The 18,944-nt window shown below is 45.2% G+C and overlaps 1 protein-coding gene across 1 annotated transcript in view; it reads left to right on the forward strand.

Annotated features, from left to right (window-relative positions):
- Window positions 1-18,944, forward strand: part of LOC309553290 (complement C3-like) — a 183,753-nt gene that overhangs the window by 146,589 nt on the left and 18,220 nt on the right. Inside the window, exons 32-37 of the mRNA XM_082254303.1 lie at window positions 4,177-4,270; window positions 6,621-6,672; window positions 10,677-10,764; window positions 13,344-13,433; window positions 15,446-15,551; window positions 17,043-17,132. Coding sequence (XP_082110429.1) covers window positions 4,177-4,270; window positions 6,621-6,672; window positions 10,677-10,764; window positions 13,344-13,433; window positions 15,446-15,551; window positions 17,043-17,132 — 520 coding nt within the window. The remainder of the gene's footprint in view (window positions 1-4,176; window positions 4,271-6,620; window positions 6,673-10,676; window positions 10,765-13,343; window positions 13,434-15,445; window positions 15,552-17,042; window positions 17,133-18,944) is intronic.

The raw sequence follows: 18,944 nt of genomic DNA on the forward strand, positions 1-18,944 counted from the left end.
ACGAAAGTGACACACATTTACACAGCTCCAAGCAAACTCACCCTATTCTGTGTTATATAACTATCTTGAATGATCATAACTGCCATCTAGTGACCATAATGTGATATTTGTTTTTAAACACCTCAATCAGGAAAATAAATTATTTTGTCCACTAGATGGAGCTTTTGATCATATAAGATAGTTATACAACACAGAATACACTATGGTGAGTTTCGTTGGAGTTGTGTGAATGTGTGTCACATTCAATCAGCAAACTTTTTATACATAGACCCTAAAGTGTATTTTTTGTTTTAATTTACATAATTTTAGAGTGTAGAAAGGTTAGAACCCCTGACAATTTTTTATTGCTATCTGCAGACCCACTCAGGAGATTCCCCCTTCTTTTGTCCCAGTGACTGTTATACAGTTTTCACCCATAGCAGTAATTGAGGACAATGATGACACCTCTTTTTAGTGGCAACTGTGTCTAAGATGGGATTTTTTCCTCTTGCTTTGAACAGATTCCACTTACTTACTATGGTGTCTCCAAGACAGGAAGTGAAGGGTAATCTCTGCATTGGGACACAGAAAACAAATTCGCTACTTTATCAGAAAAAAAAAAAAAAAAAAATATATATATATATATATATATATATATATATATATATATATATGTACATATATACACAGTATCTCACAAAAGTGAGTACACCCCTTTACATTTTTGTAAATATTTTATTATATCTTTTTATGTGACAACACTGAAGAAATGACACTTTGCTACAATGTAATGTAGTGAGTGTACAGCTTGTATAACAGTGTAAATTTGCTGTCCCCTCAAAATAACTACACACATCCATTAATGTCTAAACTGCTGGCAACAAAAGTGAGTACACCCCCAAGTTAAAATGTCCAAATTGGGCCCAATATTTTGTGTGGCTACCATTATTTTCCAGCACTGCATTAACCCTTTTGGGCATGGAGTTCACCAGAGCTTCACAGGTTGCCATTGGAGTCCTCTTCCGCTCCTCCATGACGACATCACAGAGCTCGTGGAGTTAGAGGTGTTAGAGACCTTGCGCTCCTCCACCTTCCTTTTGAGGATGCCCCACAGATGCTCAATAGGGTTTAGTTCCGGAGACATTCTTGGTCAGTCTATCACCTTTACCCTCAGCTACTTTAGCAAGGCAGTGGTCGTCTTGGAGGTGTGTTTGGGGTCGTTATCATGTTGGAATACTGCCCTGCTGCCCAGTCTCTGAAGGGAGCGGATCATGCTCTGCTTCAGTATGTCATAGTGCATTTTGGCATTCATGGTTCCCTCAATGAACTGCAGCTCCCCTGTGCCGGAAGCACTCATGCAGCCCCAGACCATGACACTCCCACCACCATGCTTGATTGTAGGCAGGCCACACTTGTCTTTGCACTCCTCACCTGGTTGCCACCACACGCACTTGACACCATCTGAATTAAATAAGCTTATTTTGGTCTCATCAGACCACAGGACATGGTTCCAGTAATCCATGTCCTTAGTCTGCTTGTCTTTAGCAAACTGTTTGCGGGCTTTCTTGTGCATCATCTTTAGAAGAGGCTTCCTTCTGGAACGACAGCCATGCAGACCAATTTGATGCAGTGTGCGGCGTATGGTCTGAGCACTGACAGGCTGACCCCCCCCACCCCTTCAACCTCTGCAGCAATGCCGACAGCACTCATACGTCTATTTTCCAAAGACAACCTCTGGATATGACGCTGAGCACGTGCACTCAACTTCTTTGGTCAACCAAGCGAGGCCTGTTCTGAGTGGAACCTGTTCTGTTAAACCGCTGTATGGTCTTGGCCACCATGCTGCAGCTCAGTTTCAGGGTCTTGGCAATCTTCTTATAGCCTAGGCCATCTTTATGTAGAGCAAAAAATAATTTTTCATATCCTCAGAGAGTTCTTTGCCATGAGGTGCCATGTTGAACTTCTAGTGACCAGTATGAGAGAGTGAGAGCAATAACACAAATTTTAACACACCTGCTCCCCATTCACACCTGAGATCTTGTAACACTAACGAGTCACATGACACCCGGGAGGGAAAATGGCTAATTGGGTCCAATTTGGACATTTTCACTTAGGGGTGTACTCACTTTTGTTTCCAGCGGTTTATACATTAATGGCTGTGTGTTGAGTTATTTTGAGGGGACAGAAAATTTACACTGTTATACAAGCTGTACACTCACTACTTTACATTGTAGCAAAGTGTCATTTCTTCAGTGTTGTCACATGAATAAAATATTTACAAAAATGTGAGGGGTGTACTCACTTTTGTGAGATACTGTACATCAGGTAAAATAAATATTAAACACACATTTTTCTGGGTAATTATATTTCTAAAGGTTCTATTGACATCGGTGACAGCTCATGCAATCCATACATACAAAGAAACAAAAACAAGTCCAGAAATTAAGTTATGTGTAATAAAATGTAATGACACAGGGAAAAAGTACTCAACACATGAAGAAAGGGAGGTGCAAAAAAGCATGGAAAGCCAAGACACCAGCTGAAGTCGATCAATAATTAGAAAGCAATCCTGCCCCTTGTCAGCTGTTCAGCAGTTCAGTCTCAACTATAAAAAGGTGTCTCATTACCAAGATGTCACACAGGAAACATCTCATGATGGGTAAAAGTAAAGAGCTCTCTCAAGACCTTCACAACCTTATTGTTGCAAAATATACAGATGCATTGTTACAGAAGGATTTCTAAACTTCTGAATGTTCCAGTGAGCACTGTTGGGGCCACAATCTGGAAGTGAAAAGAAAATAATTTCACTATAAACCGCCCACGACCAGGTGCTCCTCGCAAGATTTCTGACAGAGGAGTGAAAAGAATTATCAGAAGAGTTGTCCAAGAGCCAAGGACCACTTGTGGTGAGCTTCAAAAAGATCTGGAATTAGCAGGTATAATTGTTTCAAGGAAAACAATAAAAGTAACGCACTCAACCACCATGGCCGGTATGCATGCTCACCATGCAAGACTCTTTTGCTGAAGAAAAAGTATGTTGAAACTCGTTTAAAATTTGCAGCACAACATTTAGACACACCTGTGAAATACTGGGAGAATTTAGTCTGCTCAGATGAGACCAAAATTGAACTCTTTGGATGCCCTAATGCACACCATGTTTGGAGGTCAAATGGCACATCAACTCAAAAACACCCCCATACCAACAGTGAAGTTTGGAGGTGGAAACATCATGTCATGTCATTGAGGGAAGGATGAATGGAAAAATGTACCAAGACATTCTTGATAAAAATCTGCTGCCATCTACCAGGATGATGAAGATGAAACGAGGGTGGACATTTCAGCAAGAAAATGACCCCAAACACAAAGCCTAAGGAAACTCTCAATTGGTTTCAAAGTAAAAAAAAATAAAGCAGCTAGAATGGCCCAGCCAATCATCTGACTATAATCCAATAGAAAATCTATGAACAGAATTAAAGATCAGAGTTCATAGAAGAGGCCCACGGACCCACGGACCCTTCAGGATTTGAAGACTTGGCCAAAATTCACACCTGAGCAATGCATGCAACTAGTTTCTCCATACAGGAGATGTCTTGAAGCTGTCATTACCAACAAACGATTTTTTACCAAGTATTAAGTTCCTTTTTAGTTAGCGTGTTCAATACTTTTTCCCTGTGTCATTTCATTTTATTACATATAACCTAATTTCAGAACTTATTTGTTTTGGTTTCTTTGTATGCATGGATTGCATGGGTTGTTACAGCCCATTCACACTGATCCGACTTGGACCGCGACTTGGTCAACCTGACAAGTCGCAGTCCGTCGCGTCCCATAGTGTAGTACAGGAACGGTTCTAATAGGATTGACACAAGTCACTCCGACTTAGAAAAAGGGTCCTGTACTACTTCGGGGCGACCTGGAGCGACTTGCATAGACATTCATTTTATGAAGTTCGTGCAAGTCGCGCCGAAGTCGCGCTGCACGCGACTTCACAGGTCGCCCTGAAGTCGGATCCGACATAGTGTGAACGGAGTCTTACCGACACATGGTGAAAATTTCATGTCAATATCACCGTTATAAATATATTTACCAAGAAAAACGGTGATGTGTTCAATACTTATTTATTTATATATATATATATATATATATATATATCTTCTATATCTCTATATATGTAAATTCACTATTTCCTTTTCCCAGGTCATGTCCTTGTACTATGTGCCACTGGCAGAAGGAGTTGCAACATGCAAGAATTTTGAATTCAGTGTCACTCTTGAAGATGTGCCAAAAGGAGGTAAGCAGCTGAGCAATGCTTGATTTATATGTGTGTATATACGGGTATATATATATATATATATATTTTTTTTTTTTTTTCACAACTGGGCAAACAGAAGCATGTCTGCTAAGCATTGCGAGCTAAACTATTACCATTATTAGATCAGCTGGACTATGAAACCTCATTCCGTTGTTAGGGCCCATTCACCCTATTGCATATGGCATTGCGGTAACGTGCTCGTAACACACATTACATGTGCTGGTGGTGCGACGTGGCGCCATTCCTTCTGAATGTCACCCCTATGCACCCTGCTGGAAGAAATATGTTGCAGCGCAGCACTCAGGGAAACACTAGCGTATATTGCAGTGTCCCTCCGTAAATGTTCTATAGAAATGTTTTGGTCTGTCGTGGTCCTTTAGGAAGCCTATTCCAATAAATAGACTGTCCTAACGCAACACAAATGAATGCATAGCTTAATGTGCATTAACAAGAGTGCATTTATGACAGTGAACCAGGCTTGTGTGAATGGACCCAATTTTTTTTTCCTTTAACTGGCTTCAGTTTCTGTTTGAGAATTGACTCCTGCTGCCGATAATATGAGGACTGGTTTGGGTAGGTTGGGGGGGGGGGGGGGGTTGGAAAACATGCTCCGCCCCCTCAACTCTCACTACATGCTCTGTAAATATAATGTTGCTGATGAGTGATGGGGACGTGTCAGTGACCACACTTTGCTGACTAATTGGGACTTGTGAAAACTGTGGTCAGGTCACACATTGCTCTGCTGCCCTGTGTGCTCTCCTACCAAATAGGGGAGATCCATTGAGGTTCCCACTGGTGCGATGTGGGAACCCTGCGAATCCACTGCGGGTTCCCGCATCGCACCCGATTTGCAGGCAGTTCAGACTGCCATTTGCGAAATGCTGGGGGTGTCAATGCAAAGTTAATGACACCCCCAGATTAGTTCGCATATTGCAGTGCCAGCTGTCAATTTGGACAGGAATCAGATCACATAAGTGTGAACACCCATGCGATCCGATTCTGGTGCGCACCAAAAAAAGGGTCCTACACGCAGCTAACAACGTGCTAGTGGTTTCCTAAGACCACATTTCCAAGAAAATGAAAGAGCTTTACTTCTTTGTTTTGCTCGAAGGCAAGATGTAATGTGAAGATGTACAGGCATGCACAGATAACCAGGCATCAAACAAGAAGCCTTCATGTGTTTTGCAAAAACCAAATTACCTTGATAGACTACTGCAGCGGCTCACTGCTAAGCAGAGCCGCGTCTTCCTTTCTCCTTGGCCTTCTGCCAGATGCAGATACCATAACCTCCCACAGTGCCTCCCAACAACCATGGTGCTCCCAAACCTCCCATAGTGGTCTACAGTGCCTCCAGACCCCCTGAGAGCTATCAACCTCCACAGTGCTCCCTGCCTGCAGCAGAGCCTCCAGCCCTCCACAGTGCTCCCTGCCTGCAGCAGAGCCTCCAGCCCTCCACAGTGCTCCCTGCCTGCAGCAGAGCCTCCAGCCCTCCACAGTGCTCCCTGCCTGCAGCAGAGCCTCCAGCCCTCCACAGTTCTCCCTGCCTGCAGCAGAGCCTCCATCCCTCCACAGTTCTCCCTGCCTGTAGCAGAGCCTCCAGTCCTCCACAGGGCTCCCTGCCTGCAGCAGAGCCTCCAGTCCTCCACAGGGCTCCCTGCCTGCAGCAGAGCCTCCAGTCCTCCACAGGGCTCCCTGCCTGCAGCAGAGCCTTCAGCCCTCCATATTGCTCCATGCCTGCAGCAGAGCTTTCAGCCCTCCATAGTGCTCCCTGCATGCTGCTGAGCCTCCAGGTCTCCACATGGCTTTCTGCCTGCAGCAGAGCCTCCAGCCCTCCACAGTGCCCCCTACCTGTTGCAGAGCCTCCAGCCCTCCACAGTGCCCCCTACCTGTTGCAGAGCCTCCAGCCCTCCCCAGTACTCCCTGCCTGCAGCAGAGCCTCCAGCTTTTCTAAACCCCTCATCCCCTACAGGGCCACCAGTTATTATGCAATGTCCCCTAACCTACTCCAAAGCCCCCATTAACCCACCCACCACCCAGACACGTGCACACACACAATGACACCCAGCCCCACCCAGAGCTTTCCAGAATTTCAATAAATGATTTGTATTCTCCTACTTTTATTGTGTGAGTATAAATTTCATTTTTTGCTGTCGGGGCATGAAAGGCTTTGAAAGTATTTACCAGTCCCTGGTCTCAAAAAGGTGGAGATCTCCTGCATTACTGAATACCGCTGATATAAGATACGGTAACACAAATCCTGTTCTGTATTACATTATGTACTGTATGTTTCCTCTTCTCTTTAATGATGTGCTCTTTTTATATCTTACAGTAAAAAAGCCAATAGGAGTCCTGAAATCCATGTACATAAACATCTGCATGAAGTAAGTGTATAATAAAAAAAAAATTCCCTACAGGTATTTGTGACATTGCTTTGCTAAAATTAAAGTGATTGTAACGCTTTTTTTCCTGAAAATGACTTATACTTTCCTGCTCTGTGTAATGGTTTTGCACAGAGCAGCCCAGATCCTCCTTTTCTTGGGTCCCTTGCTGGCGATCTTGGCTCTTCCTCTTCTCCAAGTGTCCCTATAGCAAACTTGTGGCGCCATTAAAATAATAAATAAATAAATAAATAAAAACTATCAAGGTTCCAATAAAAAGATGGCATGAAGAACATATAGTGTCAAAGTGGTGTCCTCTGCCCCTCTTCACATCACTTCCCCCCACATTAGTATACACTGCCCCCTTTCACATCACCCCCCCCCCTCACAGTAATATCCTCTGCCCCCCTTTACATCACCCCCACCCCCCGAGAGTAGTATCTTCTGCCCCCCTCCACATCACCCACCACAGTAGTATCCTCTGCCCTCATCACATCACTCCCCCTCCACACAGTAGTACTCTCTGCCCCCTTCACATCTCCTCCCCACAGTAGTATTTTCTGCCCCCCTTCACATCACCCCCCTCCCCACAGTAGTATCCTCTGTCCCCTTCACATCACCCCCCACAGTAGTATCCTCTGCCCCCCTTCACATCACTACCCCCCCCACATTAGTATCCTCTGCCCCCCTTCACATCACCCCCCACAATAGTTTCCTGTGCCCTGCCCCCACAGTAGTGTCCTCTGCCCCTTCACACCCTCTGCCCCCACAGTAGTATTCTCTGCCCCCTTCACATCACCCACCCCACAGTAGTATCCTCTGCCCCCTTTCACATCACCCCCCCCCCCACAGTAGTATCCTCTACCCCCCTTCACATCACCCCCCCCCCCCCCACAGTAGTGTTCTTTTCCCCCCTTCACATAACCTCCCACTGTAGTTTCCTGTGCCCCCACCCCTACAGTAGTGTTTTCTGCGCCCTTCACAATATCCCCCCACAGTAAAGTACTCTGCCCCCACTCTCACAATAGTGTCATCTGCCCCCACCCCCGCCTCCCACAGTATTGACCTCCATCCCTTTGACCCCCCCCCCATACAGTAGTGTTCTCTGCCCCCCCCCCCATAGCAGTGTTCCACTGTAGTGTCCTTTGCCCCCACCCCCCCATAACAGTGTCCTCTGCCCCCTGCACATCGCCCACCCTTCTGCCCAACTGTAGTGTCCTCTGCCCTTCTGCCTCTGATAGCAGTGTTCTCTGCCCCCCTCCCCCCATAGGAGTGCCCTCTGCCCCACTTCACCACCCCCCTGCTGCAGTGTCCTGTGCCCCCCCATAGCAGTGTCCTGTGCCCCCGCAAAGAGATGTCCTCTGTCCTCCTTCCCCCTCACCCCCCCACTGTAGTGTTCTCTGCCTCCACCATAGCAGTGTCCTGTGCCCCCCAAAAGCAGTGTCCTCTGTCTACCTTCACCCATCTTCCCCCCACTGTAGTGTCACCTGCCCCTCTGCCCCCTCCCCTTCATAGCAGTGTCTTGTGCCCCCACAGCAGTGTCATCTGTCCCAGAAGAGCGGAGAGAAGAAGATAGCACATTACTGGATGGAGGGCGGGAGCAGGAGCTACCAGAGTTAATTTTTCATTTAAACAAGCTGGCGATTGGTTGACATCCTAGCACCCAATCACCTTCTAGTAACTCGAAAGTTTAACTAAGGCAGCTTCCGCTCCCTCCCTCCACCCAGCACTGTGCTGCCTCCCGCTCTCCACTCTGCATTGAAGATGCGAGCGGCAGAGGTTGGGGGAAAGGATCAACAAAGCAGGTTGATGGTTAGATCGCAATTGATGGCTTTCTGACCCCCACCTTAAAGTGACACCAAATTCTAGTTTTAAAAAAAGAAAAAGTTTGTATTCTCTTCCTTTGCTCTCAGCCTTCTCCAAGTTTCCAAATGCCTTTTTCTTGCTTTTTTGATCTGACTTCCAGTTAGAGGGCAACCACAATCATTCTCCATGGCCCCGCTGTATGTAGGAATGTAGCCCCCCCTCTCTTGCTCACTCCCGAGGTGGATTATGGACTATGGCATTTATGGTTTACATAAAGCAGTGCATGGTACTGCAGCTAATGTGCACCGCTTGTTCTAAACAAAACTGAATTGAGGGGGGAATGGAAAGGTTCAGGAGCTCATGGAGTACTTTATAAGGAGACAGAAAACCCAGTAAGAAACAATTTAATGAAAAATGGATTAGAGGGCCATTAGATAGTGGATGTGTATGAATTATTTTTGGAGTATAAAATAAATATAAATAAAGTATGTAATTTAAGGTCACTTTACCTGCAGTAGAGAAATGTCAGGTCACCAACTATACCATTCTGGAGTTCAGCTACCTCTACTAGTTAAACTACAAATCTTTATATTTGAAATCTAACTACAGGCTAATTTTTCTAAATGGTTTTAAGATCAGCTCAATACTCCCCTTTAATCCAGTGATTTTCCCTGCAGTATCTTCTTTCCATCACAAGATGTCCTCAGTCTACCAGGTTGAATGATGACCAGCTTCATTCAACCTGGAAGACTGAGGACATCCTGTGAGTGCAGGATATCACTGGCCCACCCACTGAGGAGGAATCACCACATTGCCCTAGAGTGGGGGTCTCCAAACTTTCTAAACAAAGGGCCAGTTTACTCTCCTTAAGACTTTAGGGGGGCTCGACTTCCCATTGAGAGTAGAAAATGTCCAAGCATCAGTTGGAGTAAACCAATGCTCCATATTTGGTGTCAGTGAGAGGAATTGTGCCCCATTGTTGGTGTCATTGGGAGGAATTGTGCCCCATCGTTGGTGTCATTGGGCCCCAATTCTTGGTGTCATACGGAGGAACTGTGACCCATTAATTGAGTCTTAGGTAGGAATTCTGCCCCATTGTTTGTTGTAGTGAGAGGAATTGTGCCCCATTGTTAGTGTCATTGGTAGGAATTGTGCCCCATTGTTAGTGTCATTTGGGGGAATCGAGCCCCATCATTAGTGTCATTGGTAGGAATTGTGCCCCATCGTTGGCGTCATTGGTCCCCATTGTTGGTGTCATTCGGAGGAACTGTGCCCCATCATTGGAGTCATTGGTAGGAATTCTGCCCCATTGTTTGTGTCAATGAGAGAAATTGTGCCCCAATGTTAGTGTCATTTGGGGGAATTGTGCCCCATCATTGGTGTCATTTGGGGGAATTGTGCTCCATTGTTGGTGTCATTTGGGGGAATTGTGCTCCATCATTGGTGTCATTTGGGGGAATTGTGCCCCATTATTGGTGTCATGGGGCCCCCTTATTTGAGTCACTGGGATGAAGTCAAACTGTGCCCCATCTTTGTTATCATTGGTAGAAATTGTGCCCCTTTGTTGGTGTCAGTGAATGAAATGGTGCCCCAAGGGCCAAAAAAAAGCAAGTAAAGGGTCGAGTTCAGCCCCTGGGCCACAGTTTGGAGATCACTGCCCTAGTATATTCAGGCAGGGCTCATATCATTTGGAAAAGGTAAGTATATGAAAAAAACAACACTTTGCGGCAGGAGCCATAGGTGGTAGAGGGCAACAAACAGCTGGTAAGGGAATGAGCCCGAAGCTGCCGGAAGTCGTTGTTTTATTAACAATAAGAGAAATTGAAACATCAAAATTTAAGTCAAATACTACAGTATGAACCCACAAGAATAATCTGGGGTCTATTTATAAAACATTTTCATTGGTTTGTCACACAAATTTGTGCATGCTCAATGAATTTTAGCTGTAACTTCTGTAATAGAATAATTTGTATATCATCAGTTCCATCTAGTGGCCAAAATGTGGTATAGTTTTCTATAATATCTCAATAAGAAAATGTACAGCATTTTGGCCACTAGATGGCGATAAGATCTCAGAAATCAATCTAATAAAGAAATTCCAGCCACAAATCGTTGAGCATGCACAAATGTGTGTGACATTTGTCCAACAAATGTTTTATCGATTGACCCCTATGTTTACCTTTGCCGTTTTGTTATTGCAGGTACCTTGGTGTTACGGATGCTACGATGACAGTGGTGGATTTAACGCTGCTCACAGGATTCACCCCAGATATGGATGATCTCAGTGCGGTTAGTTATATAAGGGAACCCCGTGCTGGCAAGGTCACTTTAAAGCTTTAGGTCACCTTAAAGAAGATCCAAAGCCAACATTTTAATTTTTCATTTTGAATAGAGTAGGGAATGGTTCAAATCCCTGTCATGGGGGAATTCCCTTACATCCTGTCCAAAAGGCACAACAGAAACGGAGAGCAAAACTCCCTAAGCTGAGAGGAAATCCCCTCGTGATTGATCACATGTGTCCCCATTGGTAGGCTTCCCCTCTATTTTTGTTGTGGTGACAATTTTAGTTTCTCCATCACTTTCAGTCCCATTGACAGTGGTCACTAGGGCATATAGAAAGGGTAAATCTCCCTAACAGAGGCACAGACAACCATAAAAACTTGACAGGGGGTCCAACCCCTTACAAATAAAACTATGTACAGAGCTACCTAATGGGAGAGGGGAGAATGGGGAGGTGTCACTGCGCTGGCTTATTCAGTTGTATGTGTAAAGTTCAACTTGAGCTACTGGACACTGTAAACAGGCTTTTTTTTTTTTTTTTTTTTCAGAAAAGCATCTAAGAGTGAAGCATCTAAGAGTGAACAATAAATACTCCACTTTATTTAAAAAAATGACCATTGAAAATTAAGTATGAAAATATCCTACAAAAACCACTATACTTTAAAAATTTATTAGGGCTCATTTACACTTGCTTCGACTTTAACACACAATAAAGCACCTGCCATTTCATGCTTTTTAGATGTGTTTTTAATGCTTCTGCTATGCTTTTATGAAGCTTTAATGAAGCTTGACAAATGCCCTGTGGGTGTTGATTTTATATTTGTTTTAAAGCTCAGTAGTACCCCACTCACCAGATCTTCAGCTCATTAGTACCTCTGTTTAGCAGATCCCCAGCTTATTAGTGCCCTTGTTCAGCAGATTCCCTGCTCAGTAGTACCCCCAGCTTTGCTGATTCCCCCATTTAGTAGTAACCCCCAGCTCTGATGATGCCCTGCTCAGTAGTAACCCCCAGCTCTGCTCACCCCCCAGTCAGTAGTAACCCCCAGCTCTGCTCATCCCCCACTTAGTAGTAACCCCCAGCTCTGCCCATCTCCCACTTAGTAGTAACCCCCAGCTCTGCTCATTCCCCACTTAGTAATAACCCCCAGCTCTGCTCATCCTCCACTTAGTACTAACCCCCAGCTCTGCCCATTCCCTCAGTAGTAACCCCCAGCTCTGCTCACCCCCCCCCCCCCAGTCAGTAGTAACCCCCAGCTCTGCCCATCCCCCATTTAGTAGAAACCCCCAGCTCTACCCATCCCCCACTTAGTAGTAACCCCCAGCTCTGCTCATTCCCCACTTAGTAATAACCCCCAGCTCTGCTCATTCCCCACTTAGTAATAACCCCCAGCTCTGCTCATTCCCCACTTAGTAATAACCCCCAGCTCTGCTCATCCTCCACTTAGTAGTAACCCCCAGCTCTGCTGATGCCCTGCTCAGTAGTAATCCCCAGCTCTGCTCATCCTCCACTTAGTAGTAACCCCCAGCTCTGCCCATCCCCCGCTCAGTAGTAACCCCCAACTCTGCTCACCCCCCAGTCAGTAGTAACCCCCATCTCTGCCCATCACCCACTTAGTAGTAACCCCCAGCTCTGCCCATCCCCCACTTAGTAGTAACCCCCAGCTCTGCCCATCCCCCACTTAGTAGTAACCCCCAGCTCTGCTCATTCCCCACTTAGTAATAACCCCCAGCTCTGCTTATCCTCCACTCAGTAGAAAACCCCAGCTCTGCTGATACTCTGGTTTGCTGATCCTCCTCTGTGAGAGAAGGCCTCTCTGGTCCCCACTCATCTCCTGCTATATTGCTCCCAAGCTGCTCACCATGTGTGACATCTGCTAGCTTCTTCTGTTCTGGTCCCCAGCTCTGCTGATCCCCTGCCGCTCATGAAGTGGAAGTGACTGCTGATGGGCTCTTTCCGGTTTGATATCTCATACCTGCATTACCTCCAAAACAAAGCAAAGCCAAAGCTGAATAAAAGCCCCTCAAAAGCTGCAGGTGCTGCTAGCGAGCATAGTCATAGACTTCTATGGAGGCTTTGGAGACGCTGTGAAGCACCAAGGGGTATCATTTTTGAAGCAAAGCAATGTGTGGACAGGACTGTAAGGCAATCATTTTATTTAGTGACATGAGCATTAATTGGCATTCAGAGTGCTTTAAAAAGCGTATCCAATGCCACATTTTGAAGCAAGTGTAAATGACCCCCCCAAGTAATTTACAGACAGGTCAGAAATACTCTTCCTTAGGATTCTACAATCAAGACCAGTCACGTGACCAAATGCCAGAGCAATGGTCATGTGATTTCTGCTGTATTTAGAGCATGGCCAAGTGTTTTGTATATCCTAAAGTGGAGGTAAAGATATTTTTTTTTAAAAATGGTAGACAGGCAGGGTTTTTTTTATGACAGAAGAGACCTTATCTGTCTATTCTACCATAAATGCATCCTTCTGCCTGTCAGCCGTCATGTACATTCGGCCTCGCGTGCGCTAATTTATATTGGGCTTTTCTTCCGCTTTAAATGAGTTCTGACTGATTTTCTCCTGTCTCTGCAGTTCACAAACCGGGTAGACAAATATATCTCCAAGTTTGAAATGGACACGGAACGTTCTGAGCGAGGATCCCTGATCATCTACCTGGATAAGGTAGGGATTACATTTGGTCAATGGAGTGCAATATGATGTATCAAAGTGTCCGACAGATAGAATACCAGCAAATCAGATCCATACTGCTCCAGCTCCCATCTGTTTAGTGTGGCTTTAAATCTGTTGTCATCAAAACCATTCTTATTTAGGTCATTGGGCTGAGGTTGTGCACTTTCTGTGGTTGTCAAATATTTAAAGGGGAACTCCAACTCCAGAAGAAACACAAAATTAATTAACAAAAAAAGGCCACTGAAAGGATTTGCACCATACCTGAGCCTGTACTTTGGGATTCTGAGTGTGCCTTGAACCGTACTTGACAGTACACATTGTAATATTTTAAAATATTTTTTCAATAAATGTTCAAATATTTTATATATCTTTTTGATGTTTAACTAATTGCCCAAAAAATCCCAAACCTAGAGGAGAAAATCATGGTTTATTCTTAACACATTGTAATATCTAAGCAAAAAAGCATACTCACCCAAAGTGGAACTCCAGACTGGTTAAAATGTTTGCCCCTCCCCTTGCAGATGAAGAATAAAATGCTCGATCTTCCAGACGAGGATTAGTTAAAGTCATTACATGTATACTTCCCGTATTCCACATTCCAGTAGTCTTCCCCCCCACTTGTGATGACCAATCCCCTGACGGTGTTCTTCTTGCCTTTCTCCAAGTGGACTTGTTAACATCCCTCTTACCAAAACTATCATGTGCAATGCTGGACCAGCGTCCTGCATTGTACATGATGATTTAGACAAGTGGTCTCCAAACTGTGGCCCAGTGGCCGGATGTGGCCCTTTTCTTGCCTTTTCCCGGAGCCTGCGGCACTATTATTCTTATTGACACCAACTGCAGACCACTATTCTTCCAACTGAAACCAATGATGGGGCATTATTTCTTCACCTGATACCAATAATGGCACAATATTCCTCCCACTGACACCAACAACAGGACACTATTCTTCTCACTGACACAAATGATGGAGCACTATTCCTTCCCTTAATACCAACAATGGGACACTATTCCTCCCACTGACACCAACAGGAGGACACTATTCCTTCCCTTAATACCAACAATGGGACACTATTCCTCCCACTGACACCAACAGGAGGACACTATTCCTTCCCTTAATACCAACAATGGGACACTATTCCTCCCACTGACACCAACAGGAGGACACTATTCCCTCTCCTGATACCAACAATGGGACACTATTCCTCCCACTGACACCAACAGGAGGACACTATTCCTCCCACTGACACCAACAGGAGGACACTATTCCTTCTCCTGATACCAATAATGGGACACTATTCCTCCCACTGACACCAACAGGAGGACACTATTCCTTCTCCTGATACCAACAATGGGACACTATTCCTCCCACTGACACCAACAGGAGGACACTATTCCTTCTCCCGATACCAACAATGGGACACGGTTCCTCCCACTGACATCAACAGGAGGACACTATTCCTTCCCTTAATACCAACAATGGGACACTATTCCTCCCACTGACACCAACAGGAGGACACTTTTCCTTCTCCTGATACCAACAATGGGACACTATTCCTCCCACTGACACCAACAGGAGGACACTATTCCTTCTCCTGATACCAACAATGGGACACTATTCCTCCCACTGACACCAACAGGGGACACATTGAAATCTCAAGCAATGCCATCAGCCTTACACTGTTCTCATCTGTGGAATACAAATCACCTTCCCCAGGTTGTAGAATAGACAGGGGGACATGTTCTGTAGTCCTGACATGCTTCCTGTCCTGGGGTTACAACGCTGCTCCTCCATAGATACAGTACAGTAAATAAGCGTTGCCACCCTAGGACAAGAAGTGTGTTAGTAGCAGCATCACCAGGTGAAAAGGAAAAAAGACTGACATGGCTGAAATATATTCTGTTCTTGTTCTTGGGTTAAGATACACTTTAATAATATGCACGCTCCTTTGTTGCAACCTTTGCTTCAAACTCATGAATCCATTTTTCTTTTCTTGAAGGTCTCCAGATCGGCGACGGAATGTCTGAAGTTCAAGATCCACCAGAACTTTGAGGTTGGGATCCTCCAGCCGGCAATGGTTTCCATATATGAGTATTATTCCATGGGTAAGCCTCATAACAAGGGTACTCAGAGACATGAGACGGTGGAAGAGGCCATAGCCTAAGATTTGTTCTTTAGGATGATCAGGACATACAGTATATAGCTGAGCATGCATTCGTATTTTACCCACCATTCTAAGATCTTAGGTGTGAACCCTTCCTGGCACTAGGTAGTGCCTTCTTCAAAATGCTCTAAGTTGGGATTTGTGCCTTGTGCACTGTCTGCACTTTCTGTTGGAATGGATGGAGTCCACACAGTGAGTACAGAAGGTGAAGGGCCAAGATATGAACAATTTTGAAGAAGGGGCCATAGGTTGCTAGAGAGACAGCATGGGGGAAATCTCTGCATAGCAAGGACAGGAATAAGTCCTTGCAGAAGAAGAGAGTGGCTCAGGATCCCACTATGAGTATGCATATTATGAGGGTACACTACATACCCTATAATTTAGACTGATGGTTGGTATTGCACTCTGCACATTGATGGACAACTTGCACGTGGGGATTCTGTGCATCCTATCCCAGTGTTTTATATTTCCCAGAAGGCACAGCTCCAGTCCCGCTACCTCTAGGCTATCATAGTCTATGGCAGGCTGAAATACACTGCGGAAGGATAGGGCTAAATGCTGTACTGAGTATGTCTTGCGTTTAAGGCCCTATGTGTTCAGTAACAAATGCCCGAAACGCAGCGCTTGGACACTGCAGCTGTGCCTCCTGGGCGCACAAACATGCTGGGACTTCACACATCGGGGCCAGACACCCCACAAACAAGGAGCTTCAACAAAACCCTTTCAATTGTATATGGAAGGGGGTAAATAAAATAAATTATTAAGATTTATGTACACTTTAGATAAACCCACTAATATCATATAGAACAAGGCAGGGGTGTACCTACAGGGGTTGTCAAACTACAGCCTGCAGCAACTTTCCAGGAAAAATGCCCCAGCTGGCTGGCTGGCAGCGGATGTGCTGATCTGTGGATCGTAATACACATACACATTGGATGTAAGGGGGCATTCTGCTGGGCACACATGGATGTAAGGGGGGACTCTGCTGGGCACACATGGATGTAAAGGGGGGACTCTGCTGAGCACACGTGGATGTAAAGGGGGACTCTGCTGGGCACACATTGGATGTAAGGGGGGACTCTGCCGGGCTCACATGGATGTACAGGGGGCTCTGGTGGGCACACATTGATGTAAGGAGGGGACTCTGCTGAGCAAACATTGATGTAAGTGGGGGACTCTGCTGGGAGCACATTAATGTAAGGGGAGGGGACTCTGCTGGGAACACAAGGATGTACGGGGGGCTCTGCGATGCAATTTAGGATGTAAGGGGAGACTCTTCTAGGCAATATTGGATGTAAGGGGAGACTATGCTGGTCACACGTGGATGTAAGGGGGGGGGGTGATTCTGCTTGGCAATATTGGATGTAAGGTCGGGGATTCATGAAGAAAAATCATTGCACTAATCACACTTTTTCTTTTTATTGATGTTCAGGGAATACATGCACCAAATTCTACCATCCCACTGAGGAAGGAGGAGAGCTGAAGAAGATCTGCAGAGAAGCCGAGTGTCACTGCATTTCAGGTGCCGTAGAAGCATAAAACAACATCTCAGGCTTAGGGGACCACTATCAGGCCAGGTTTCAGATTATAGCAATTTCCGAAGCTAAGTCACTGCTTCATTCTTTGGGAAACGTTTTGGCTGAAATTAACCTAAGGTTTTGTTGAGGAAAAAAAAAAACAATTTCCAGGTCAGGTATATAAACTGCAAGGGTTTTGGTTAACTTCCGGGCAGATTCTCAACAGATACTGGAATGGGCCATCCCATAACAACTGGTACCAGGAAGCATTACTACTTGCATGGTGAGCTCTTAATGTGCACAGCACACTTGCACTTGAGTTCCTGGGTCTGGACACCCTCAATGCTTATTATAAGGGGTTCCCACCATCCCTGCCTAATGTATTATGTATTTTATATTATGCATAATGTAATTAGAGGGACTGTAACACACAAAGGTGGGTGGAGGCATCCAAAACTCCCAGGTGGACAGGAAAACAGTTGGGAATATGGCAGAGGGATCTCATTGTTGGGAGTATTAAACACATATAAGAAACCAAGGCTGGCTCAGTTCCATCCAGTCCATCCATAGATAGGTACACCACCATGGGAGCCACTAGATTTAACTGATTCTTCCCAAAACAGTGCCGAGGGCACTATTCACACAGGCAACAAGCCATTCACAATGGTCCTAGTAAACAGTCTATGGCAGGGTTTCTTAACCAGGGTTCCATGGAACCTTAGGGTTCCTCCAGAGGTTGTTAAGGGTTCCTTGAGCAACGAGCATGTTCTGCCTCTTAGATAAGTTCCCACTGATACCATAGATCTTTTTATCTATCTGTAAGGGGGTAATTTGTCCCAATGACCACAAGTGGAAGGAGCATTCTTCCCACTGACCATCACACTAATGTATCATGAGTTATATGCTGTATATTGTCATTTTTAGTTGGAGTTCCCTGAGACCAGAAAGTTATTTCAAGGGTTCCTCTGTGTTGAAAAGGTTGAGAAGGGCTGATCTATAAGATGTCTTTTAATGTTTATTGCTTGTAGAACTTGTAACAGGAGAGGGGTTGGGGTGGTATGAGGTGGCACTCTTCATTAGGTCCTCCAGGCCAGTTCCTTAGGTGAGACTGCTTAGTTGGCTCCAAATATGACTTATGCTGGCCATACACGTATAGATTTTCGTCCGGAAATTTTCGTTTCAAGAAAATTCGTTTGATTTTCTAATCGTTAGTGGGGTTAAATCAATGTCCTTTTTCGACTGCAGCGACGGGAAAATTCGTAGGGGCAGAAGGGAAAACTTTTCTCGATCAACGAATTTTCGGGCAGTGTATGTGGTAGTCGTTCAGAAATGATATTCATTTTAAAATTAAATGTGAAAAGCAAAAGACAATTTTCGAACGACATTCGTCTGTTCAAAGAATGTTCAAAGAATGTTCAAAGAATGTTCAAAGAATGTTCAAAGAATGTTCAAAGAATATTCCCGGCCGAAATTCTGTGCGTGTATGGCTAGCATAAGAATAGGTCCTCCCACAGCAGAGACTTGGTGAACATCAGCAAACTCCAACAGTCTGCCCAGAGGGGCAGAGCCCCTGAGGCGGAGGAGCTTCTCCAGCAGGATTAGAACAAGGGTTGCTCCAGACCCCAGACACAAAGTAATTTCCAAATGCTGGAATCCAATTCAAAGTAATGAGTTTTTATCGAATACCTTTATCGCTGTATATTATGAGTTTCTCAGGGCATTTCCGGCTCGTTAGGTGGGTGGTCAGAGGACAGTTGAGCTCTGGGTTTTAACACCCCTAGCCACCCACCTAAACAAAGTAATGCAGCTACTCAGGG

This window comes from Pelophylax lessonae, assembly GCF_965119305.1.
Source record: "Pelophylax lessonae genome assembly, chromosome: 4".
Lineage (NCBI taxonomy): Eukaryota > Metazoa > Chordata > Amphibia > Anura > Ranidae > Pelophylax > Pelophylax lessonae.